This window comes from Caretta caretta, chromosome 15 (assembly GCF_965140235.1).
Source record: "Caretta caretta isolate rCarCar2 chromosome 15, rCarCar1.hap1, whole genome shotgun sequence".
Lineage (NCBI taxonomy): Eukaryota > Metazoa > Chordata > Testudines > Cheloniidae > Caretta > Caretta caretta.
This window is the reverse complement of record NC_134220.1, coordinates 14,979,047-15,006,313: the sequence shown is the minus strand read 5'-3', so window position 1 is coordinate 15,006,313 and position 27,267 is coordinate 14,979,047. Positions and strand designations below refer to the sequence as shown.

General features: G+C 42.5%; 1 protein-coding gene across 5 annotated transcripts in view; it reads right to left on the bottom strand.

Annotated features, from left to right (window-relative positions):
- Positions 1 to 235: 235 nt before the first annotated feature.
- The window catches only part of PI4KA (phosphatidylinositol 4-kinase alpha), a 96,110-nt gene continuing 69,078 nt past the window's right edge, over positions 236 to 27,267 (bottom strand). For 4 of the 5 annotated variants that reach the window (XM_048821343.2, XM_048821342.2, XM_048821346.2 and 1 more), the window contains exons 35-55: positions 26,766 to 26,873; positions 25,903 to 26,030; positions 25,698 to 25,817; positions 24,967 to 25,046; positions 24,613 to 24,806; positions 23,791 to 23,881; positions 22,955 to 23,122; positions 22,326 to 22,379; positions 21,276 to 21,396; positions 20,859 to 20,988; positions 12,304 to 12,374; positions 11,434 to 11,506; positions 10,986 to 11,056; positions 10,233 to 10,342; positions 9,448 to 9,552; positions 8,894 to 9,019; positions 8,474 to 8,594; positions 7,156 to 7,315; positions 4,519 to 4,608; positions 3,073 to 3,156; positions 236 to 914 (exon numbers count right to left, since the gene is read on the bottom strand). In XM_048821343.2, the coding sequence (XP_048677300.2) occupies positions 863 to 914; positions 3,073 to 3,156; positions 4,519 to 4,608; positions 7,156 to 7,315; positions 8,474 to 8,594; positions 8,894 to 9,019; positions 9,448 to 9,552; positions 10,233 to 10,342; positions 10,986 to 11,056; positions 11,434 to 11,506; positions 12,304 to 12,374; positions 20,859 to 20,988; positions 21,276 to 21,396; positions 22,326 to 22,379; positions 22,955 to 23,122; positions 23,791 to 23,881; positions 24,613 to 24,806; positions 24,967 to 25,046; positions 25,698 to 25,817; positions 25,903 to 26,030; positions 26,766 to 26,873 (2,257 nt within the window). In that variant the 3' untranslated portion in view covers positions 236 to 862. The remainder of the gene's footprint in view (positions 915 to 3,072; positions 3,157 to 4,518; positions 4,609 to 7,155; positions 7,316 to 8,473; positions 8,595 to 8,893; positions 9,020 to 9,447; positions 9,553 to 10,232; positions 10,343 to 10,985; positions 11,057 to 11,433; positions 11,507 to 12,303; positions 12,375 to 20,858; positions 20,989 to 21,275; positions 21,397 to 22,325; positions 22,380 to 22,954; positions 23,123 to 23,790; positions 23,882 to 24,612; positions 24,807 to 24,966; positions 25,047 to 25,697; positions 25,818 to 25,902; positions 26,031 to 26,765; positions 26,874 to 27,267) is intronic. The other variant, XM_048821345.2, reaches the window with a different exon arrangement.

Below are 27,267 nucleotides of genomic sequence, written 5' to 3'. Positions count from 1 at the left end.
CTGCACAGAAAATACCTTTACAGAAATAATAATCTACCATTTAAAAGTGAATATGCCCAAGGCTGAAGAAGGGTTGAGACTCCTCTTATAGATAGGTGGGGGAAAAACCCACAGTGAACATGAACACTAGTCACTGCGTGAACTTGCAAAATGATGTGCTGGACCAAACCCAAGCAGCTTACAACCCTTGGGTGAAAGAAGAGTATATTTCAAAGGATTTGTAATACAGGCACAATAAAGTCGAAGATCTTTATTACATTTTATAGATTAAATATATCTTCAGTAGAGTTTTGGTTTTTTTTAAACACACAAAAGGGAAAAAAATACATTCTTCATGTACATATGAAATACTGACCATGTAGCAGGGACCATAGACAGTGCAAAGTCTTAACACAGATGCAGAGACATCACCACCTTGGACGATTATCATTACTTTTCTACAGTATAATTAGAGCAAATCAACACTTCTTCATCGCTCCAACTTCAAACCCCTCACTTTCAGGGGATTCTACTAGATGGTGTGTTAAGGGTTTTTAAACTCACTATAAAATCCTTGCATTGCACAAAAACTCCTGTACGTCCCAGCTTTACCTCTGAGAATTTACACATTCATAACCAGAGGAGGATGTTCATTTATGATTGCAGCCAACTCCAAGAAAACCACAGAAAAAAAAATATACATCCCAGTGGAGAGAGGAACTAATTGGATTTGTTGATTGTTGCAGGGTCCAGTAAAATGTGTACATGCACACGAGAGACTGGAGACAGTGAAGCGTGATTGAACAGTTCCTATTACTAGTCTGGAGAAAAGGCATTGGGATGTGACGAGTATCATTTTCCCCAGACTAATCTTCCTTGTCTCTCAGTATGGGATATCATTCTGGTAGTACTGGATCATGTCATATGTCCTACTCCTACAAAACAATAGAAGAATCATGGGTGAATGAGGGGCTATAGAAATGCATCAGCAGATCAACTGCAAAAATGAAATCTCAAAGAAATGAAGATGCACGGATGATAACCTGTAATCAAACTTAAACCTCCACTTTGAAGGCACTGTGAGAGCAGTGTCATGATGAGTAACGCATCAGTCTGCTCCAGTTTAAACTAGCAGAGCTCATTTGGCCCTGACGCCAGTCAGCTGAGAGTACATAGAGAAATCATTCTATAATTTCATGATTAAATTAGCAGGTCCTTTGTTAAAAAATAAATTCATACTACTTCCCTCTCCAGTTCTTAATCCTGAGCTGAATTCCATTAAGTGGAAACTATGCTACAGTACTATATTACAGTTGGGCACGTTAGTGACTATAAGGCTAACCTGAGAGACGCTTTGTCACTGACACTAGGACTGGTGCAGCAACATCAAAAGAGAGACTGACTTATAACTTAGTAAGAGTTACATCCTCACTAACTGGACTGGCTAAGCATGGCTCTGACTAACCTTCCACTATTGCTAGGCTAAAGAGAATAACTTCTTTGCACTTTACTAAGGCAAGAAAAAGGGGGCAAAGTCTGCAGTGGTTTTACTATTTTATGCAATAGCAGGAAACAAACTTTCAGTGCTTAGACTTGCAAGAGGCACCATAGGCAGATTAGATCGAATCAACTCTTCTGTTTAGGGGAAAGAAATACATAATTCACTTGAGTAGTATTCAGAGTACTGCACAAGGGCAGGGTCACATAAAAATCCAAGTAACCTAAAATAGAACAGGAACAACAATGGAAATAGAAGTAACCAGAGTGGCAGTAGTTGAAATATTAACAAGCAAACCTAAATATTACTTTTATGTCTGTGATACACATGAAACTGACATGATCTTGTATCTTATGCCATCGTAGAATGAGCTGAGGCGGCCAAGGGTGAGTAAATGACAATGTCAGCTTTTACAATAGGAGCTAAACCTAATATTTAAAATATATGTTTTGCATTTAATTTCATTTTCTGTTCAAATCTTTCATAGGACACTGTAAAACTATTTATGTATCAGGAGGCATGAACACAGTTACCACTGGGTAATTAGCTAACAAGGTTTTTTTGGGCTTATTGTGAAGCCAATGCGGTGCTTTATTCTATTCAGTACACTAAATACCACATCCCAAGAGAACGAAGCCCACCCAGATTGGCTTGGGCGAGCCAAGCTGCCAAACTGCTGTCTTTGCTCCGCAAGGTGCTGTTCTCTTTCTGAACCATTGTGCATTATGCAATGTAATGTCAAGTAGTCGGATGACTAATGCATCAATGTGATACACAGGTATGAAGAGAAGTTTGATTGGAAAGAGAGGAACGGTCATCACAGAGAAGGGCAGGTTATACTTTTCTCCACAAATAATAATTTAGCACTTATTTAGTGCTTTACATCTTCAAACTGCTGTGCCGACAGCAGGTTCTACTCTCCCTCTTCTGCAGAGATTAAGTGACTGGGCAAGGCAACACAGCAAATCGGTTGCAAAAATTATTTTAAATCCCCGCATTCTTGTCCCTAAGCCTCATGCTCAGTCCAGTAGGCTGTACATTCAGCTTCCTCTGCATATATACTCCCAGCTTTCTAAAAGGCAACGAGCACGAAGGTCACAATCTCTCTTCATTCAGAAAAGTAGACAAGAGATCCCTGTTGCCAGCCAATACCATTCTTTGGCAACGTTATCCCTGCATAAATCAGAAAGGATTCCCAGCCCTCAAACAGCATAACACAATTAGCTAGGTGCAATATTAGAGGAGGGGTGCTGGGCTGCTTTGGGAAGCCATCCGGCATCAGTCACTGCTGGAAGCAAAATGCTGAACTTGATTAGGCTGTTGTCTACGATGGCACGGAAAATCCCATGTTCTTTAGACCAGGCAACAGAAACCGCTGCCTCAGCTTAGTAATACTCTACTCCCATAAAAGGGAATATATGGTAAGGTATAGTATGGTCACAAGCTAGGGCCGCTCTCTTGCATTACTGTGAGGTCAACAACTACCGAGCTTTATGCCACCTATGGCACAAGATCTTTAACCCCCTCAAAAGGCTAACCAACTAGTGTCCAGTCTAGGGAAGAGACCGGGAGAAGACAGACAGAAGATGCCAGACCTGTTACTGAGGAAGCAGCTCTGAATGATCTTAATGATGAAGTTTGCTGCCTCTCGCTCCGTCATGTTGGGGCTGAACCTATGCCTGTATTGGGGGGGGAAAAAGCACACATTAGCTGTGCTCCTCTGGTTCTTAAAAAAAACAAAGAGTTGCATATTAGTTCTGTACAGCTTTTCTCCTGTCGTAATTATTAGCACCCAATGTATTCCACAGACAGTGACACTTGAAGAATCACCTGAGTATTGGTACTCACAAGAGAAGAGATCAATACTGTAAAACTGTGGCTGGATTTCCAGCAAGAACTCTAGGAAGAGGAGAGACCTAATCAAACACCCTTTCTCTTGCAGCTCCTGCCCTTCAAATATCTATACTTTGGAGATAGTGTAAGTTGGGGCTCAGACGGTCTCCTCCCCACCACATGGAATGAATGAATGACTGTAGGAAATGGTGACTACAGAGCTAACGCAAGAGTCAGAAGGTTGTGGGTTTGATTTAAGTGCCACACCAGGAGCTGGACGTACACCAAACTACTGATGCTGCAATGCAGTATTAGGGGAGTACTGTACTGTAAGAACGACCAAGGAATGATCCTTGGTACTAATCCTCGGGTTGGCTTTCACTTTGGCTGGTAACCTTCCCACTTTGCAATTAGGATGCAGGTTAAATCATTCAGTGCCTGTCCTGGTGAACGTTAAAGATCTCAATGGCATTTGAGAAGAGTGCAGAGGATCATCTTCGATCCTGGACAACATCCCTCTTCTTCAAACAGGTTCTCTCCTCTATGGTTATGCGTTTGCCAATGCTGAGGCGTTGACTTTCTAATTTCCCCAGGAGTGCTCAACCCCGGCTCCACCCCAGGCCCCGCCGCCACTCCACACCTTCCCCCCAGGGACCCACCCCATCCTCTTCCTGCCCCCTCCCCCGAGCACATCCATTCTTGCTCCACCTATTCCTGCCCCTGCTCCTTCCCCAACCCCCCTGGCCTCCTGCACACAGCTGATCACCAGTGGGCGGGAGGTGCTGGGGAGAGGGGAGTAGCTGATCGCTGGGGCCCGCCAGTGGGCAGGAAGCACTGCGGTGAGGGTGGGGGTGGAGCTGATTGGCAGGGCCACCGATGGGTGCTGAGCTCACACTATTTTTTTCCCGTGGGTGCTCCAGCCCGGAGCACCCACAGAGTCGGCACCTATGCTGAGCAGTTAAAAACTACTCTATTTACCTGCACAGTCACAGCACTAGTTGAATTTAACTCAGTTTGCGCACAGTGCTTTGAAATCCCTATTGCATGAGAGACGCTATAAAACAATCAAATTCTCCTTCAAAACATTTATTAGGCCATATTTGGCTAGGGTCAAACTACACCTGCTGCTACGTTAAGACAAACAGTAGAGGCAATGCTCCTATGGTGAAAAAATAAGGAAAGGGTTAACAGATATCTGCATGACTTACTTCAACAACTTGATTGTCTGCCCTCGGAAACAGGGGAGCCCTGTATCCAACATCAAGGTAACCAGAGAGACTACAGCATCCATGTAGGGTCTAGAGAGAGAGAAAGAGAGATGGCAAAAGGCAATTAGAGTTCTCAAACTTTTCCTGCCTTTGCTGGGTACAGAGCATAAACTGAGGAATTCAGCTGGGGACTGGATCACACCTTTTATTGTAATTTAATCTACACAGTTTAATCCTCTTATGTTTGCTGATGGAGCTGTACTGCTGTTCACAGTCTGTCGCCCTAATTAAATTACTGCGACAAAGGCAATTTCGCTCCCCTGTGTTTGGCAGCCAGATAAGCAGAATGGTGTGAGATGGATAACAACCTTGGGGAGAATGGTACTAAACAGTATTTGGGCAAAGTAACATTCTTTTGGCAATAGTAAAAATGTAATCAGCTGAATCCAACAGCACACTGCTCTTAAGCAAACAGCATGGGAAATCCATTAGCGCGGCACTATTTCCTAACGCCTCCATGTAGCCCTCTATGACTATACCCCCCACCATTAGGTTTGCCAATTTTGGTTGGAGATATTTCTGGAGGTTTCATCATATGACATAATCTTTAATTAAAGATGAAGCTTTAATTCCTGGAGAGTCCAGGACAATCCTGGGGGGTTGGCAACCCTACCCACCATCCGCTATGTGAATACTCCCAACATTCAGATGATATTTTTGCCTCTGTTTCAGTGCCTTCCCAGGCCTGCCAAAATTAACACACTGAACTCTGCTGACATGACGAGTGCTCCCAGACGGACACAGGTTGGGCTACTAACTGAGGAAGCTTTGATTTTTTTAAGTTAGCATCAATAATACTTCGCTTTTATAGAGTACATCTTCACTGCATAGTTAACTTAGGCTATTTTACTTGGGTGTTGCCCCTAACCCGCCTCCTGTCCACACATGAAACACTCTCACCCAAGTGGGGTGGTGCTTTCAAACCAGGCTACCTGGCTAACCTGGGACGACAGACTAATCCTCGGGTTGGCTTTCACTTTGGCTGGTAACCTTCCCACTTTGCAATTAGGACGCAGGTTAAATCACTCAAGTGCTGATGACCTTCCAGTGCCTTCCCTCAATTCCCCCAATGTGCCTAGAAGGCAGGCAAGTGTCCCACAATTAAATGAATAAGAATTGGCTCCACTTAGTGCAGCACAGAAAACAACAGCATACGCCATCAGAAGTCCTAGCGACACCCATGAGTGAGTGCAGCAGCTCAGGCTTGGGGTAGGCTACCCAGGTGCCAATCACCTGAGTAAACTCTGCATTGAAGACATATCCACAGAGGGCTTCCCACTGAAGCATCTCAAACACGTTCTACTAAAGGTGGGAAATATCAGCCACATTTTAGACAGAAAAAATCTGACAGAGAGAGAGATTAAAGGGTAAATCTTCATCAGAGTGGCCTCAACATGTCTGAAAATATACCTTTAATGATTTACCCAAAAGATACACAGTGAGGGCTGGTCTATACTAAAGCTGTAAGTCGACCTAAGTTATGCCACTTCAGTTACCTACGTTCCATAACTCAAGTCGACGTAACTTAGGAGACGCTCTCCCGCCGACTTCACCTCCCTGGAAGGCGAGTACAGACATCGATGGAAGAGTGCTCTGTCATTGATTTAGCTTGTCTTCACCAGACCCACTAAATCGACACCGCTGCATCGATTGCAACAGTGCCGATTTAGCTATAAATATAGACAAGCCCTGAGATAGTGGCAGAAGGGGGAACAGAATATAGTTCTCTTAACCGCCAGTGCCTAATGCCCTGTTCAGTAAGCAAGACTGCCTCCCTAGCCCAAGTTAAATGGTACTGGACTCGTGCTAGCACCAAAGTAAAGATTTAAGAAATCTTCTTTGTGACTGGCTGGCTGCAAGTTGGATTGCTGGGCTCAAACTGCTTACGTGGTTTACAATGGAAGTTCTGGCCCCACCTGATAAGCATCATATCAGCTGGAGCTCAATGTGGTTGTCCTATTAGTGCTGATGGCAGAGGTTCTAGAGGAATTCAAAAGTTTTCTCCATACCCCAGATTATTAACACCATACACACGAAGTACAGCGAAGCAAGGAAAGGGCTAAACTTAAAGATCAACATGGAAGAAATTCCCCCATGTGACGTACAAGTATGAAATGAACAAGAAACCAGGAAGCTCAATCAGAATATGAAGTCAATGCAAACTTTGTAAGAAGCCACCTTGCCTCACACTCTGGCATTGTTAGAGAAGAGGAATGCATGTTGGGATAGGCTCAGGCCCATGATAGAGTACTCTTCCCTTCCCAGATTTTAGATCATATCCATTGTCTGCTGAATACAGGCTGATGCCTTTTGGTAAGGGCAGAGTTTTCACAGTTCTTCATAGTTCAAAGCAAGGTCTCAGATTCTAGAGTCATGTTTATTATCTAAGGGAAGTTCTCACTATTTTGGGGAGCAATGATTCCATTTGCACAGGACACGGCCTTCAGATAAGCATGAGATTCAAATGCACTAAGTAGTAAAGAAAGCTAATTGCTGATTATCCACTAAATATCAGTTATTAGATGTGGAAGCACCCCTGGCTGTGAACAAACGAGGAGAGATGCAAAGCCTTCTCACCTGACTGCTAGGTACCCCCTGACACACATCTCCATGAACCACTTGAAAGGGGTGGCCTCCATTTTTCCTCCCATTATCATCACCATCTCATCGGTCAGCTTGATGTCTGGTTCCCAGCCCAGATTTCCACCAGGTGAGCTTTCAAACATGAAACCAAAATCTGCACACACACACACAAACATATAATAAACCAGTGAATGTACTGTACTGGTTAATAGGGCACTGATTGCTGTAGAAACTAAATGCTCAATTACATCCAAAGAGAGACCAGGAATCCATGTGGAGACTTGAGAGTAAATGGAGTCAGTCTATCGTGGCTCACCCCCTAAAGAAGGGCCGGCTGTCTTCTGTTCAGCCTGAAGTTTCTCTGTGGTTTCAAGCCTTATGTGACAATAGCCTAGCTAGTGGTGACAGATCGTGTCCCTTTCATTACCCATATTTGACCAGAGACTGTGACCACTCCTCTCCCATGCAGACCTCAGACCACTTCCATCCCTCCAGGCTAGACTATGTAATGCACACCTCTAAGGGCTACCTTCAAGACCCCCCAGAATCTCTAATTAGTGCAAAATTCCCCTCAGTATCCCACCTCTCCCGGAAATACTCTTTGTCCTTCCTGGTACTGTCCCCAAAGTATGGCACAAAAATCCATGGTTTCTCTGCCCATGAGGATACCAGTCATAGAGCTGTTCCAATCTGGCTCCCCTACCAGTGAGGGTAACAGCTGAAAGGGATAACAGAGGTGGGCCCAAGACCCCACATTATGACTACATATTGTATGCACTCCTATTGCCCTCCTCTGAAGTGTGTTTGCAGATGAACTTGGAGTGCACGAATACAAAAGTAAAGATGAAACTTAATGTGAGGTGTTTCACAACTCACTACATAAGTAAGCTTCTCACTGACGCATTAGTGGATTTCCATAAACGCAAATTCTGTGCAGAGGTTACATAGCCTTGGTTACGTAAACTTACCAGCTAAAGCACAAAATCTAAAATGCACCCATACAGTGATGAAAGAAATCAAATGATACTTCACTAGCATATCTAAAATTAAAAAAAACAAACAAGTACTTGCTTAAGGCAGGTAGAAATTTGCAAGTCTGGATTACAAAGCAGCACACAATCACACATACTGTACGGAAATGCACACTTCTTTCACACATCAGGAAATCTTCCCATCCTTTTGGAAATCTTGAAATCATTGAACAGAGAATGACTTCAGAGGAGGAGAACTGGCTTTTTAATTTTTTTAAACAATATCTTGCAGCAGAATGAAACGGCAGAGACATACAGAAGGCCAAGGGGACACAACTGACCAATATGAATGATGTGCCCCTTTTTGTCCAGCATGATGTTGCCATTGTGTCTGTCTTTAATCTGGAGCAGAAACAGCAGGAGGCTATAGGCAGCCATACTGCGGATGAAATTATATCGAGCCTGCATAAATGAGAAATTAGAGCAAATTCAGAAGAGGAGGGCTAGTGTGCTACACCATCCCAAGAGCAGATATAATCTGATAAAGAATTTCTTCCATTCATGTTTACACTATTTTAAATGAATGACATTCTCCAGTCCTGCAACAGCTTCTGTGCATAGCCTGCTCACAGGATTATCTGCATCTGACACCAGGTACCGTATTATGGTAATAATTATACAATATAGTGTCACGGTATTTCTTATAGCCAGAATGCTTCTCAAGTCAATATTTTGCTATGTTTGGCCAGTTGGTATGTTACCTTTTGGAAAGCAAGGGTTGACTCGTCTCCATATTGCCTTGTAAAGTAATCATACATTCCGAAGTCTGTCTGCCTGCCCAGCTGGTCACGGGAGGTGCAGTCAGGAATGCATTCAATAACACCACACTGAAGGGGAAGACAAACAAGACTGCAAAGCACGTTCCCAACATACATTTTTCATGGCTGATGGCAGCTATACAGATCCCATGGGACATATGGGTAAAAATGTCTAGAACACTGAATATACATTTCCCATTTATTCATTAAAAAGAATGTCCCAAACTTTCCACCTTTCCTATAACTAACTGAAGAGGAGATTCATGACTGCTTCCCAGAGGTACTTCTCTCTGGCACTTGCTGCTGCTCACACAACATATTCTCAAGGGAGAGGGGGTAGGAGTGTCACAGCTGGCAAGTGCCCAGTCAGAAGCTTAGGGGAAGGTGATCTGGGGATAAAAATTCCCTGCTCTAGAGGAATATGGGCTGACAGAGAGATGCCCCTTTCAACAGTGCTTAATTCTGTTCACAGTCTGAATAGTTTATCATCCACTTACCCCTGGGGCTGTGGCCACCACTCTATAGGGGAACACAAACAGGTCCAGGCCTACCAGCTGAAATATATTCTTGAAGAGATCAATGATTTGTAAAGCTAACATGTCCTGTTTAACAACAAAAGGGGGCATAAGTATTAGAGAGGTCATGCAACAAGATCCAACTGGTTATGAAAGTGGTCTGAAGAACAAAGCAAACAAACACCCCACAGAAAGTTAGCAGATGTGTACTTAGTGTTGCACTCACTATATCTATAGAGGAAAAACAGATGGAAAATGTAGTTTGGGTGGGCAGGAAGTCAATGTACACAGATGTCATTCAGATAAGGTGTTCACACTGAAGACTTATCTGCTTGCCTCTGACGGATATGAAAATCCTTGGCATTCCTTGAGGAGAGGAGTAGGAGTAACTCCAACATCGTAGCCAATATTCCCCTTCTCAGTTAAAAAGAAACCGGTTTGAATCCATAACACACTTCACTTTGGAAGCCACTGCTGAACTACCATTAACTACACTTTTTTTTAAAATAAAGTTTGCTGTTTGGAGTGTGAGGCTTCAACAGGCATTTTTGGCACTGGGTAAAGCTGTGTCTTGAACGTATGAGATTTTCTTTCCACCACTTTTCTAGGAGTGGGTAATGTAGTTCTCCTCTTTCACTATGTCTCTGTAATAAGCTAAACATTGTCCCCAAGAGCTCCAGAGAGAAGGGTACTCCAGTGTGATTTTTACTCCCCTTTAAAATACAACCTCTGTCAATCAATTTTCAATTACTATAGAAGCTTTTTACCTGTCTGCAGTCATCGCCCACTTTAAAGATAGCTGCTTGCCAACAGATTTTCTTACGGTCAACCCCTTCTTCTCCACTTTCGTCTATGGAGTCAGAGCGACAACGCAGACCTGCAAACAGAGCAAAAAGCAAAACTTGAACATGGAGCTTAATTAGCAGCCTTGAATCACAATAAATGACAGTACTGGAAACTTAACCCTTCACTTGTCTACAAGAGATTTTCTGCATTGCAGGGTGAATTGCACTGAGTAACACTGAATTCCTGAAGACTTTATGTTTCCTGCAGTACAGGTGGCATTTATACATACAAATTAGATTCCAAAATAGCCCTCATGGTCTGCCGGAAAAGTACATGTACAAATCAAGCCCAGGAGCTAAAAATCCTTCTGAAATTTATGATTTAAAAAAGCATTGCACAGCCGCGTTAACCTGAGTTTCCTTGTTTTCTAAATTACCCAAATATACCTAATTTACATGCTGGATTTAAAGTCATTGGCAAAATTTCTTTAGTACACAAATATCTGCTCTGTTTTTACACGATCTGATTTGCCTCTTAAAACTCAAACAACAAGCTTATTCCCCCTCCCCCCCCCCCAATTTACAGAATTCAATTTCTGGGTTGAATTAACATGCCTTACGTTAAAATTTGAACCCAGTTTTACTGGAATGATACCATCCACCAAAAGCATGAAACTGCAATGAGTCATTGACTGTTAATTAGTAGTATAAATGATTAAGAACTATATTACTGACCTTCTTTTTCAAGTTCACTGACTCCACACCATTTAACCTTGAACTTGGCCAAGTATGGTGCTTTTGCAGCACTGAAAGTACAAACACACACATAAGGAAGTTGAGTTTGATGTTTCCAACCAACAAAACGTCCTCGAAAAGACCTAAATATTGTAACTAAGATTATCTGAGGTATAAAACAACATGATGTTGCCTCTGCACAGGAAAGAGGCAAGATAGACGAGGCAATATCTTTTATTGGACCAACTTCAGTTGGTGGTAGGTACAAGCACGAGCTACACCTGTGACACACTGCTTCCTTTCCCAGACCAGAGGAAGAGCTCCGTGTAGCATGAAAGCTTGTACCTTCCACTAGCAAAAAAGTTGGTCCAATAAAAGATATTACCTCACGTACCTCGTCTCTTTCATATCTTGGGACCAACAAGGCTACAACAACACTGCAAATTACCTCTGCATAGGAGTTCCAGACTTGTAGTCAATATCCAAAACAATCGCTTCAGGATTGCTGGGCAAGTAACAGCCTACAACAAAAGGGGAGAAGAGAACTTGATAGACATGAAGTGAATTCACCAGCTAGCGTGACAGAGTGAATTTCTAGAAGTTTGATAATACATTGATTCATGTAATTTTAAAATCTATATTGAAGTTAGAAATGGATACATTATGGTCTACCACCATAAGACAGTCTATAGGCTGTAGCCTGTAGTCTGTAAAGGACACAGGATACCTTTTAGATTGGTCATTAATTGCCAGAGAAAACAGATTACAGAAAGACACAGATAAAACTTATCCCTCAAAAATCCCGAATAAGTTTTAAAGGTCAGATTCAGAGGGGGAAAAAAAAAGGGTCTTGGAGCAGTAGAGACTTTCAAAGTATGGGATAGGGACAGAGGACACGAGAGGGAAGGGCAGTTAGATGGTTGTGTCTCATCCCTGAAAACTTATTTCTTCACATGCATAGCCTGCCCGCCCATCATCTACCAAAAACATGTGACACAAAGCAAAAGGTTTTCTTAACCTTGCTCTTCAATTGTACTGCTCCCTTCATGCTCTTTGGGGCAGGGATCTTCATATCTGGATTGTGACATGCCATGCACACTGTTGGTACTATACAAATATTTGTGCTACCATGTTCATGCTTAGCTTGACAAGGAACAACAACAGAACAAGTCACTTCTTAGCCCCAGGCAGCAAAAATATTAAAAAAGAGGCAGAGAAGAGCCCAATTGTTATGAAATTCCCATGAATCACTCCTACAAAGTACAGTATTCATGCTAAATGCAAAAGGAACGTACAATATGATTAGACCACTTCTTACCAGGCTGTACTTTCACCTCAGACAGAGCACTCAAACAAGCTTTCTTTCTTTCATCTCCTTTAGGGAATGGCCTGGGGAGAAAGAATTTATTTTAACTTACTGAAGTCTGCCGTTATTCTAGGAAGAAACTTTTTGTTTGTTTAAATGTGAAACAAACAATCTCTTACTATACTGCTGCAGCTTTATACACACTAATTCAGTATCGAGTCTGAACCTTTTCCTTTTTAAAGCCTTTTCCTTTCTAAAAACTCTTTTCTTACCTCTGTGCAGAACACTGGATAGGAAAGGTAGTCACATACTGTATAGTAGCTGGCAACAAGCCTTAGTAGTCTATTTCCCTTCTCTCCCCAGTTGAAAGGCCGCCTGGACTATAATTTTATTTTCTAAGTTTGTGTGGGCAGGTGAAGCTAGCACCCTAGCAATCTGATGGCAAATGCACTGCATGTTTGCCAAGCATAAGATATAAAACAGATCCTTAAATGGCTGAGCTACATGCCCACAATACATGATCACAGGAGGAACAGCTTCTTATATGCGCAGGCTCCAAGTCCTTTTCAGAACTGCCCAGGAAATCCTTGGATTCAAAGCCCTCTCAAAGGCCTGCACCCCTTCTCAGTGCTCGTAGTTTATACTGTACCAAACTGTGCGCAATTATAAATGGCCTTTCCCTGGCAGTCATAGAAAAGCTCTACAGAACAACTTAACATGATTAATGTGAAGCTGCCCAGACAAAACAGGAAATCTGCCTGTATGCCAAATAATACATACACTCTAAACCAAGATTCTTGAATTCTCAATCCAGGCTCCCATTCAGCACAAGGGGAAGCAAGTACTTTGCAACACTTAACAGTGACTCTGGTTGATCAAACAATGAATTTATAAGTTCCAGAGTTCTGTTCAGCCACGGATGATCACAGCTGAGATTTGAGGCAAGAAGAGTAATAAGGCTTAACATGGGGAAAACTGGAGGGGATGCACAATCTCTGATAAGACTGCTGATTTCACCCTCCCCAAGAAAAACATTTCTTCCCCTGCTGCAGAACCTTGGCTCAGACAGTGTTGCACATCTAAGATGACAAAACATTTCTGAACATCCCAGGAGTTTCCACAATCCATCCACATAAGCCATAGGGTAAACTTTCAAGTATTGCAACTGGGGAAACGTGAAGGATGTGAAAATATTACATATGTCCTACCGTGCAGGAATTGTGGTTGTATGGGGAAAGAGGGGGAGGAAAAGTTTTGGGTTAGAGGTATTACAGATTTTAGAGGTTATAGGTATTATATAATGGTAAAGATTAAATTCTGGCATTTTTTTAAAAAACATGGTCAAAGTTCAATTTTTTTTTCAGAGCAAGATAAGGAGAATGATTCTTTATAGAAAGAACTCCTGTAAATAGATAAATTACTATGATTATTCATAGGAATTCCACATAGCAAATGGCTAAACAGTTTGAGTTACAACATATAGTACAAAAGGTGATATCACCTTAAAACTGTCTCCTGTTTTAACAGCAAAATGCCAAAAACATAGAAAAGATTGGTACCAACAGAACTGAAGCCAAGGTTTTGGAATATTCCATTGTTCACTGTAATTATTTTTTGCTTAATGTGTGAAATATCAATCTGAACAGCAGGAGACTGAAAACTTTGATTAATGAAAGATTTTTTTTCTTGGTTTGGATGTTACATAGAGGATTAGGATAAATAGCAGAAATTCTGATGTTTCTTTCCTTGCTCAAGGAACTAATGAAGGCCTGGTCTATACACAGTTTTTGTAGCAATTTCAGTATTTTGGTTGTGCAGGTGGTGGGGGGCTGGAATGATTTTATACTGATAGATATAGGTGAAGCATCCCCTAGCGTGGATGTGATTACTGTATACGGATATAAAAAAAAGTTTCTTACCTGTAAAGTAAATGTTGTTCTTAGAGATGTGTTACGCAGATGTATATTCCTCTGAAGGTATATGTGCACCCGATGCACAAGAGTAAATCGAATGCAGAAGTGATTGCCACCTAGAAACACGGTCCTCATAGACAGTAAAGGTAATGAGGCTGTCACCATAAGTCCAAAGGAGGATCCTATCTGTTTGGAGAGGACTAGTCTGAGATCCCATATAGGTCCAGAATCAGACACAGGAGGGTAAGTGTTGAGTAAACCTTTCAAGTATCAGGAAACCAGAGGGTGAGAGAAAATGGAAAACCCTGGTGGATGTAATGTAGATATGGAAGCCAGGAGAACTCTCACAGAACTAATCAAAAGGCCTGATGATATCAGGTGCAACAGATAGTCCAGCATGTCTAACCTCTGGGTGATGGAGCAGTAAGTGTTGAGATTGTGCCCAAATTAAAAATCTCTTCCTCTTTGCTGGCTGTAGTGGAATATTTTCTGCTGTTCACCAAGATGGTCTGAATGTCTTGGAAGCATGATTTCTCATTAGAATTTAACCAGAGATCATCCATGTTGTGAAGTGGAGAGACTGGAGGTTGGGATGAAGAGACCTGCCCTGGTTCTGAGAGAGGAGATCCTTGACTAGACGAAAAGTTATCAGTGACCAGATGGAGAGGTGATGCAGATCCAGGGCCATGCCAGTGGCAGAAGGATTAATGTTGATTTGTCTCTTTTCAGCTTCCTGAGTATCCCTGGAAAGAGAGGAACCAGGAGGAAAGCATATTGAAATTGACTGGACCGAGGGAGAAGGAAAGCATCTGTGATGGAGCCCAGGCCGTGGCCCGCCGTGGGGCAAAATCTCCTCCATCTGTTGTTCAGGTTGGTGGCGAACAAGTCTATTACTGGGTACTCACGGGGAGAAAATCTAGAGGAGAATGTCCTTTCTGACTGACCACTTGTGTTGGGCTACGAAATCCCTGATGAGGGAATCCCCAGTTGTTTCTCTCACTCCTAGAAGGAGAACAGCTTCAGGGAGACGCAGTTTCTTACACACAGGTTCCATAGGAGGATGGCATCCTGGCATAGCTGAGATGATCTTGCACCTTTCTGCTTGTTCAGATAAAACATGGCGGAGTTGTCCACAAAAAACTTCCATCACCTGGGTCTTGATGGTGGACAAACATCTCAAAGGCTTGATGAACAGCTCTGAGTTCCAGTACATTTAAATGGAAAGAAACTTCCTGGGGTGACCAAAGAGCTTGTGCCTGAAGCTGACTGAGATGGGTCTCCCAGTCTTTGGTAGATCCATTCATTACCAGAGTCATAATTGGTTCTGGGGACAGAGACGAAACTCCTTTGCATACATTCTGTGGATCTAACCACCAATTCAGAGTCTGAAGCACTTGAGCAGGTACACAAATCCGCGTGTTCAGAGGGTGACTAGAAGGACGATACACTGACTGGAGCCAGGACTGCAGACAGCGAAGGTGAAGTCTGACATGTGAAGTTTCCTCAGTGCATGAGGTCATGTGGCCCAGGAGCTGTAGGCAGGCACACGCGGATGATGTTGCGGCTTTCAAGAAAGGCTACAGAGCGAAACCTTTCCCCTAAGAAGGTTAGCCAGAGGGTTCATGGCATCAAGGTCTGCACCCATGAAAGTTATACACTGTGTTGATTGTAATTTGTCCTTTTTTTTCTTTTCAGGCCCAGACAAAAGAACACCTGTCTGATGACAGGGATGCTGTTTTGGACCTGGTCACTAAACGTTCCACAAACTAGCCAATCATCCAGGTAAGGAAATTTCCGAATGGTTAAACGGCACTGGTAAGCCGCTACCACCACTGTTGCACAAGAGTCTCTCAGGGTGCGCACAGCATGGTCCATTTTGTTGGGAGATGGTTTAAAATCCTTTGAGGAGTAAATCTTCTGTTGCATTTTGCAACTCCTTTGGAATGCCAGAAGACTGCAGCCAGGAAGAGCGCCTAATGGAAATCACAGTGGCCACTGACCATGAATTCATATCAGCAACGTCAACAGCTGCTTGAAGGAATGTTCAGGCTGTGAAGTAACCTCAAATTAAGCTTCAAACTGTCCCTTATATTCCTCTGGCAACTTGTCAGCAAACTTAGAAATTGCAGAAAAAAAAATGTATTTAGATAAAAGCCCGATAGTTAGCCACCCGTTTTTGGAAGAGCAATGATGGAATAAGCCTTTCGACCCTATAAATCCAGTCCCTTGAATTCCTGGTCTTCGGGAGTGGCTTTAGGATGGGACTGACGAGACTACTCATTAGCAGCCATGACCACAAGGAACTGGGAACTGGGTCGGTTAAAAAAATAATTAAAATCTTGTTGAGGGATTTGATATCATCTGTCCATTCCCTTGGCCACAGATGGTATACAGCAGGGCTTCTCAACATTTTTCTTTCTGAGGCCCCCCCTCCCCAATATGACATAAAAACTCCAGGGCCCAGCACAGGGGGAGGGGGTGCTCAGGGCTTCAGTGGGGCACCAGGGCTTCTCTCCCCCTCCGGGATGCCGGGGCTCTGAGCTTTCTGCCCTGGGCCCCAGCCAGTCTAACGCTGGCCCTGCTTTGTGGGCCCCCTGTTGAGAACGGCTGGTGTAGAGGTTAGGGTCTGTCACAAGGGTTTTCATTGGCTCCAGCAAGGCTTCATTGATGGGCAAGGCAACCCTTCCCGGGGCAGGAGTCTGTAAAATACCACAGAGTGCGCGTGGGTTTTCCTTACACAAGTAGCACCTGCACTACTACGGAAGTAACTACCCTCCTCCCGAGTCCTGGAAGATCTTACAGTCCTCTGGCAGGGAGACGCTGACTCTGAAATAGCTTCTTCATCTGGAGAGGATGATGAAATATGGAGGGAGAATATCCAGAGGTTCCTCTATTATTTCTGCTTCCTCTATAGGGTCTAGTACAGTGGGTAGAGGGATGGTAGCAATATTCTGGGGAGAGGTTTCCTGCACAGGGGAAGTCTCCTCCTCCCCCAGTGCGGAGTCCAAAGAATAAGTGTAGATTTCTTCAGAATAGGGAGGAGCGGTCCCCATTGGGGTTCGAGGTGGTCTGGGTATGGGTGGCACCTGGGGATCCAACAAAACTTAGGGTTGAGGTGGCTGGAATGCCAACAAAATGATCGGGGCTGGCATAATCGGCCGAAGAGACTGTGCTGTCTTCGGAGGAGTCAGGCGTTCTGAATGAACCACTGAACTGATGATGCTAAGTGCACCGGCAGTGCTGAGGGTGTCAGCAATACTGATAGGTTTCAGAGTAGCAGCCGTGTTATACTGATGAAACCAAGTGGACCACCAGTGCCTAAGATACCTTAAGCGGAGCAGATTGTAGTAAAGGAGGGTCCAGTAGGGGGAGACAGAGAACATCCCTTGCCAACAAGGCGGCCAGCGGACCAGGGGATACCGAAACAAGTAAGTGTTTGTCCGGCACTGCTGAGATAGACAGGATACGTTGGAATTTTGAAAAGGAACACAGTAAGGGTGAAGACACCAGTCTTAACAGCCCCAGAGGGGCAAGAGTCAATGGTGCCACCTCAGACAGAGCCGGTGGTTGTCTAGATTTGTGGTGGCTTGAACCAGTACCAGAGGACTTACTGGAAGTCTTTTCAGGAGAAGACCTAGATTTTGAGCGCTTATAAGAGGCTAATGGTGAGGGCAAAGGGTGACGTTTCTAACCAGACTTGCACATCGAATCATGGGCAGCTGGAGGGACACTCCCCATGGACTCTGAATCTGCTACTTGGCAGTCGGGGCTTGGTTCTGACGCTGGGTGCATCACCTCCTTCATAAAGTGAACTTTGAGGTAGAAAGCCCTCTTTTTCTTTTTTTTTTGTGCTGGTGGGGAAGGAGGTACAAATGGGGCATTCGTCTCTCACAAGGCCCTCACCAAGGCAAATCAGGCCACTCTTGTGCCTATCCATAACAGGGAAAACAGCCCTGCACATTGCATGCTGCTTGAAACCTGGGGATATTTTTGTAATAAAGTCCATTAGGGTACCTATACCAAACACTATAACTGAACTACTGAATGCATCCGATGAAGTGAGCTGTAGCTCACGAAAGCTTATGCTCAAATAAATTTGTTAGTCTCTAAGGTGCCACAAGTACTCCTTTTCTTTTTGCGGATACAGACTAACACAGCTGCTACTCTGAAATATGTACACTATAGGAATTTTGAAACACTTGCTAACTGAAGCAAATGTTATAGGGAGCCCCAACTCTCACAACAGATGGTGAGAAGGAACTGAGAGGGAGGAAGTGAATACACCCCTTTTATGTCCTCCTCTGAGAGGATGAGGAAAGCAGGAGCTTATGCACCACCTGCTGGCAAAAGTCTCTGACTCAGCTGCACTGGGCGTAGATACACCCGCAGTGGAAGGCATATGTGCACAATCACTTGAAGGAGAAAAAAGGTCTTTTATTGGCATCGCTTACTCTATAAATGTACTAGAATAAGATATATCCAGCATAAGGACCTTCTTACCAGAATAACTGCATCTGCACTACAGGATTGTAGTGCTTTATCTGTATTGCTGTCTAAACCAAGATAGTTAAAGTGATACAAAACCTGTGTGTTGACAGGTCGTAAGCTATGTAAATAGCAAAATAGCATCAAAGGCCTGAATTAAACAAGTTCAGGCTTGTCTATTCAGGGAAATTTACCAGTATAATTATACCCCTTATAGTTCAACCACTATAACTCCTCTTATGGGCATTTGTTCCAGAATAAGAGCACCTTTTTCTGGTTTAGTTTAGACCACTTTCAAAGTGACACACAGGCAAAATGTCTGTGTAATTACATTCCTAATTTGTTCACACAGTTACCACAACTGGAGGTGAAAACTGGATAACTGAAAACAATTATAAATTAGCATGGAAATTTCCCAATTTTTGCACATGCAGTCATAGCAAATGTCTGTGGACATTAGGCATGAAATTGCACACTTAAAATGATGTAGAAGTCAAGCACCTGAAAGGCGTTCTTTATGGTATTCAGCTAGGTGGTACAGTGGGTTACTGCACCAGATTTTCATTTCTGGAGACCAGAGTATAGCACTTAGGACATTCAAATCATTTGCGGTCACATCTTCATTCACATCTGTGCCCTTTACAACCTCCCTCCCCCCACGCGATCCATAACATTATCTGAACTCTTTGCTTAAGAGGTGCCTGGAATGGAGTAGAAGATGGAAGTGCCTGCAAAACACCTACCTGGTTAAAGCCAGTGCTATTAAGCTATTTACTCATAACTTTAAAACAATAAAAATGAGTGGGACATTCACTCAGGCACCAAAGCTTTCAAGAGCTAAGACAGAAATGGCCCCTTTAAGCCATCCCAACGTATCCAACCTTTCAACACACACAAAAAAGTCTCCTAATGTCTGGTGACTCCTGCGACAGCTGTACCACTTGGCCTGAACTTCCTGTATTAACAAATGTTAATGTTGGTTAACAATTAGCAACATTTTAAAAAGTAAAACCAATTCATTTACAGGGAAGATACTCTGCATTACTTTTGCTATTTTCTATGTCAGAGAATGTTTTAAAATGTTTAACAAAAGCACACGCTTAGGTTACGAGCTTGCGTGCTGAGCCACTGCCATCCTCTGGCAAACTTTAAAAAAAAGTTACATTAGGTACTTTTGCTGCACTTCCTTCCTATTGTTACTATTGGTTTCCAGAACCTCTGTGAACAGAAGCTTCACGTTCATTAAGTGATAACAAAATCCAGTGTGAGACATCACAATCTATCTCCATTAAAGCTGGTCTGCTGCTCCAGAAACAACGAATTATAACAGCACTTTATGAGTAAGACAGAACACGTCAAGGCTACGTATTCAGGATAAAGCTTCTATTTACAGTACACACAGAAATGCCTTTGTGAAGAGAGACATTTTCACGGAGATTTTAGTAAAATATAACGTGTATCATTTGCTGGAGCACATCTGTGGTTCTTTAAATCCAAAACAAAATGTTTCCAGCAAGTTGTAATTTGCAGAAAATAATGGAAAACCCTGACATACCTACATACTTCAGTGCTGCTTTTCCTGCGTGAAGCGACTTTCCTGCTAACTTTCCAGAAGAATGCCTCTAACCTATCCAAAGGCCCATTTTAATGAGGCAGGTGACACTAACTAGGCCTGTGGGACTGGTTCTACTGGCGCAAAAGCATCAGTTGTTTTACCATTTTCATTCCTGCCTAGCTGCACTTTCCTATGCAACGTCATTCTACCAACACTGAACTCCCAGTGCTTGCTTGCAAAACAAAGATAAATCAGATTAATTTAAAACCAAAGTTCAATCTATCACCATTTCTTTATGGCCCAAACTGCAATGCATATTTCAGATGGTGGGGTCAGTAAAACAGTCACTGCTCACTTATAGTTTACCCAGGTCTGACTAGATACTAATCTATAGAAATATAAAGCAAAACAAGCTTTTGTATCTCACTAGCACAGATCCATAATCTGCTGGGAAAATGTATTTAGCTTTTGATACACCAGTATTTTTTTTTTAATCTTTCTGGGAATTCATGGTCTCAGATCCCATGCAAAGCAAAACTTCCTATTCAGGACAACAGTTATTTGCAGAATAGGGAGCTATACAACGGCTCATTCTCCCAAACTCCCACACTTACTTGATGATGGCTGAAACATTGGTGATTTTATTAAAGAAATCAAATTCCCGTTGGTAGAACTCCTTGGCTGGCCCAGATAATGAACTGGTCATCTCTTCTACTAGCTGCTCCAGCAGTTCCCCGATATCAGCTGCATATGTAACCAAAAGAAGCAAGCCTGAATAAAATCTTGGGCACCTACCCAGAAAGACACAACTAATAAGAGGGAAAAAGGGAGATTTTCCTTTGAATCACAAACACAAGCATGCATGGACCTACTTCATGGAATTCCACAAGGAAAAACCCCTCAACAAAATGGGTCTTATCTGCACAAATAGAAGGTTCATAACTTCCGAGGAAAAAAAGATGAGGGGATTCAATCTGTGAAATAAGGAATAGGAGAGATTAGGCTAATGGGCCCAAGCATGCAGTACTCACGATCTTTCTGATGTCCCTCTTCATCCAGGAAGATATTGGTTTTCATGTTCCAGATAAACTGGTGAGCCAAAAGCTGGGATTTGGCAGCCGCCCACAGGATGTATTCCCTGACATAGCCCATCTGTAACGGTACAAATTCACCATCACCCAGAAGACTAGTGCCACAACTTAATCCCATCAGCACCAGTGGCTAACCTTCACATCTGAATATATTTAAAGTCTGGAAAGAGAAGACAATGGCGATGTCTTTGAGTGCTTTTCTAGGAACATGAAAGGTGGCACCATGATCTGAAGGACGGGGCACTGCACTAGGAGTCAGGAAGCCTAGATTCTACTCTTGGCTCTGTCACTGACCTGTTTTTTTGGAAGAGTCATTTCAATCTCTGTGCCTGTTTCCCTTCCTCCGTTCAGGAGAGGGGTTAACTCAGTCCCTTCTAAAGTGCTTTCTGTGGCTTGAGTCTTATGACTTCAGTGGGCAAGACTTCCTGATACGATGCATTAATGCAAAGCACAGCACAATCAATGACAATAGGGCATCTGGACCCACTGGCACTAAACTTGGAGAACAACTACACATGGTCACCGAAACTACTGGTTTAAGGACATTGCATGGACCAAACTATGAATAGTTTGTGGGTGGATGGGAATGCTTGCCTTCCTGGGTCTACCATGGAGCTCCGACATGAACAGGATATGACCTAGTATCTATGTAGTGCATCTGTGTACATATCACTTTGCAATGGAACAGAAGACTGCATTTTTTTAAACCTCTAGCTCCTCTCTGTTGTTCGTAATAGCTATTGACAGCTACATGCAGGGGTACAGAAAGCTTGCTCATGCAGACTCCACAGATTCTATGATGGGTTAGCAATACAAAAGAGCCTCACATCTATTGAGGGCTACTTATAAGTTTCATATACATGAGCTAAGCAGATTAAACAGGTGCCTCTGAAACAAACACACCTGTCTCTTAATTCAGAGCTAATAAAACGTCTTTTGAAAACATTCTGAACAAAATGTCTGGATCATGCAGTATTTATATGCTCTCACCTTATCGTAGCGAAGGGCTTGCACAATCTGTGGAATGTAAAATAAAATGGCATCCTAGAAAAAAGGAGAAATCAGTTAGTTTTTTGCCAGTGTCAAGGAAAAAAATGTTTTTTTAAAAATGCATTGGCATCAGGAATTTCATTCTTCATTCAACTGAAAGTGCGTGCCCATTTCCATCTGCCCACACAGCTCCGGCAGAAATGCTATTAACAGGGCTGATGAACACTTAGTATTTTACAGACGCTTGTAACTACTCTGACAAGTATTCAAAAACCCCAGCTTTACACAGTTCCAGAAACACCTTTCACTGAAAGAAAGCAGTTTTACTCATAGGAGCAGTTTGAGACACACAGAGTCTTTAAAGAAGCAGACCAAGTACTCCAGCACAGAACAATGACTGACAGCGCAAACATTGCAAAACAACTGAACCAAGATTATATAGGACAATCAATGCTGATTTCCAAATGCAGCTTCATCTACTTTATCTTCCCAATATAATGAGTCAATTTAACAAATTTCTTTTATTTCTTCACACTAATGAAATTAAGACATGTGGGCATAAAAACCCAAGGTCCTAATTGAGCATGAGTGTGTTCTCTCCAGATCTCTCCTGGAACATAGTCTCTTACCGGAGGGAAGGACCGCAGGACTTTAACTCCATACTGAGCTGTTAGAGGATGAGGTGGGTACATGCTTGAAAAATAGGAAAGGCCAGTAGGTGGATCTGTTGGTGCCCAGCACAGAACATGGCTGAGCTCAGGTGCATCTGCATCAATTGTGTGCCATGTAACCAAGTACTGTAAGCAGAACAAGGAGCAGTATGAATTTACAGGCCCAAAATAATTTCTGGTGCAACACACACTAGGGATAAATTTGGCTCGCAATGTATAATTATAAACCCATAACCTAGCCTGCTACAATAGAGAAAAAAAGTGATGCATGAATCTATTTGTGCAAATTAAATGTTCTACATCTTTAGATGCTGTATTAAACAGTATAAGACATTTAATTTTCAGGCACAAACATGGTACCATTTAACCACTAACTGGTCTCAGGTTGAAAATCACCAGGTGCAGTAATTTACACATATTGAACTGGAGTTCAGGTCAACAAAAGCACTGATACAGCTGTCTAATCAAATCTCCACCGCCGCACTGTAGCTGGTCCACTGGCTATATCACTTATGAATGAATTTTAGTGTATTGTGGGGAGTTTCATACACATTGGGGAACATACTTTGTAACAAGATCTGAGCACAACTCAGCAACCACATAACCTTGTTTCCGTAACCCTCATCTGCACATCCTATTTCCCTACCTATGGCTGCAGCTCTCACTTGCTGAATCATATTCACAATTACAATGTGAGTTTTTCAGAGTAAGGACTGTGTGTTTCTGTAGGTCTGTGCAGATCTTAGCAGAATTTGGGCACTGTTGTAATATAAATTACTCTTAAAATTAATTACCTTTATTGCTTCAGGTACATCACTAACAGCTCCTGGGTCCAGCCGAACCAGGCGAGTCACTTCTGTTCCAATAGCTTCAGTGTTTTTAAATCTAAGCGTAACCAGGAACGTGTATGTGTTAGTAGATCAAGGTGAGCTTCAATTCTCACTTCTATTTGTGTGAAGAGAACAGTTAGAAACAGGAACACACATGCTTTAACAGAAATACCCCAAATAAAATCCATGTACAATAAGAGACAAACATGCTGGCAAAACTTACAAGTTGGTCGGAAACATCTAACCTCATTCTGCTAGTGTTTCTCTTCACACCACTAGTTGGCTCAGCCAGTTACAAACTTCCTGGATGAAGAATTCTCTGTGGAACTATGGAAGCCTGTCTCCACAGCTTTGCTTGTATTGCAAGAGGCAAAGTACTTCCTTTTCCTTCAGGGGCTAAGCTAGCTACTTCTGTTGTCTTACTTGTTTTAAGGCTCAAACCAATTTAAGGCTAGAACACTCTTTTCAAAGAGCTTTCTAATACACTTAACTCTATGCCCACTGGCCAGTGAAACAGTGTGAAGTTGGTTTAGTTGGAATGGTCTTCAAACATTACATCTGGGCTTTATGGTAAAAGAATTGAACTCAGGCTCCATTAAAGCCTCCAAATTACTACTGAAATGGGTTACAATTTTCAGTAGATTAATTCTTATTGTTTAATGGTCTCAGCCAGCAGTGCAGGGATGCAAGAGGGGTAAGAAGATGGTAAATGTGAATGCTTGCCTTGAGTATTTACTATGCAGCAGACGGAATTATATTGGTTCTTTGTTTTGAGTTGCATCTCACCTGGTAGGCAGTTGCACAGCAAGATGAGGGGAAATGTTCCAAGCCAAATTCACATTATCCTTCCACTGTTTCTCAGTTAGAGTGATGTACTTAGATCTCCAATTTGCCACGGTGTTCTCTGCAGTTTGATCCAACTCCAGTTCAGGGGAGGAGAGCGGGTTGTACCAGGTGATCAAACGCTCAATCTCAGTAGCCTGAGGACAACACAAAAACAAATTGCTTTCTGGACGTAGATAAAACATTCCAGGTTTTTCTCAAATGCTAGTCTAGTCTAGTCTATTTGTACTGCAATAACTACAAAATGTTAGAAATCCACTTCACATCCATGCTCTTGTGAAACAAAGGATGACCTACCAGCAACGAGAGCAGCAGTGTCCTCCGTTTCATGTAGTACTTGTGTAGCTGGGTACCTCTGTTAGTCTTCTTAGACATCCCTTGAGAAGAGGGAGAAAATGCAATCAGTTGCTTTTCTACAAATACATTAAATGCAGCTTTCAAATTGTCCCCTTACTGTCAATCTCAGCAGACAGGAGGAGGACTGAAATGGCATGGAATGCTCCTAAGACGAGACTGAGTACACTGGCAGGGTGATGGGAGAAAGCAGTTCTTATTCTATGAATATGCCAAGTACTTAAGTCTACAGGGCTATCAATCTGGCACCTTCACCAGCATTACACTTACTTTAATAACTTATAAAAATAATAACCTGCAGCCTGCAACTGTACAAACGTACATCAGGCACCTCACAAGCTCATGTCCACTTTGCTGTCCAAGAGCTCTGGCACACGGATGAAGAATAAGCAATTTCCTCTCAGGAATTTAAGCTACCATAGCCCCTGGTCTTACATTATCTGCATTATACAACTAAATGGTCTGGAAGAAAAAAAATTTGCTAGTTTCAAAACCTTGCTCTTTTCTCTGAGTGAGGCACGTCTTTCCTCAGCCTTTTGCAATAACAGTCAAGTGTAACATCAGTAAAACCTGAGCCAAAATGTTAACGGCAAATATTGGCCTTAAATGACTTTGAATGGAAGTGTATTTTATCGTCAGACAAGTAGCTAGTCTGGACAATTAAAGAAAGAGACCTGATTTTTTGGAGATGGTTGACATGCCACTGGACAACGGGTAAGTATTTATCCATCCCTGTGTGGCCTGCTGCCGAGATCCAATGGTGATATCCAGGTTACTCCGGGTGTCTTGATTATCTAAAATAAAACAAAATGTTTAGAGGCAGAACCAAATAATCAAAGAAACAAAAAGGGTTTTTGAGACTGCACATAAGGAACTCACCAGGAGGCACCAGCTGGCTGGCTGTTAAGTACTTCTTATCGGAGAACATGGCAGTCCAAAACTTGATCAATATGCTGATATCCTCACGTAGCCTCTTCTCCCCTTGTGTGGGGAATTTTGGGGGATAACTTAAAAATATATATGTAAATAATTATAATGCAAGATACTAAAAGAAGCTTTATGTTTTTATTTTAGACCGGGGTAATGAGTGAGCACAGTTTAAGTCTCATTGTGTTTTATTCTTACACCTTGAATCTATTGCACTAGGATATGCAGTCTTCCTATCAACTTCGGAAGAGTGAAAAAGCAGCCTCTTGGTGTCTATGAATAATGTAGAATTAAAAACTTTGATATACTTCTCGACATCCTAACACTGTCATATGCTGCTATCACTTATATTACTTTAGATTGCACCCAGGCCAGATACTAAAAGGGAACATTTGCCCACATATTGTGTAGGGGTACATTTTCAGCCACACACTCTCAATGGCTTTCACAGGAATTTCATGTCTAAAATCCTTTGAAACACTTAAAAAATTTATCCCAGTAGGGTCTGTAATCTTCATAACCAAACAGATTAAAAGAAATTTTGATTTTCCCTAGTAACAGGGTACAAAGCACATCAAACCATTAATTCCTTTTTGACTTCTTGAGTATATATAATGAACAGCATAGAAGCACAGGTGAAATGGGAAGTGGCTTTTTTATATTAATAGATAAACAGAGAAAAGAATTAAGTCAAATACCAGAATAAAAACAGCTCCTATTGTGAAGTATTCTTGGAGGTTTAAAAAAAAAAAAAAAGATCCAAAAAACCCCCCACACTTTTCTTGGGGAATTGGTGAAAAGAAAATAAACAGTACCTGAAGTAATCAAAGGCAGTAGAATAAATCTTCTCTCTCAAGACATTGCGAATGGTTGCATTTGGAACGACATCAGCATGCAGCAGAAACAACCCAAGTGTCAGCAACCTAAAGTTCAATATATACAGAGCATGTGAAGAGAACCCTTGCACTCTAAATTGCTAAGAACATAAGAACGGCCATACTGGGTCAGACCAAAGGTCCATCTAGCCCAAGTATCCTGTCTTCCAACAGTGGCCAATGCCAAGTGCCCCAGAGGGAATGAACAGAACAGGCAAGCACAAAGTGATCCATTCCTTATTGCCCATTCCCAGCTTCTGGCAAACAGAGGCTAGGGACACCATCCCTGGCCATCCTGGCTAATAGCCATTGATGGACCTATCCTCCATGAACTTATCTAGCTCTTTTTTAACTCTCTTGTAGTCTTGGCCTGCACAACATCCTCTGGCAAGGAGTTCCACAGGGTGACTGTGCGTTGTGTGAAAAAATACTTCCTTTTGTT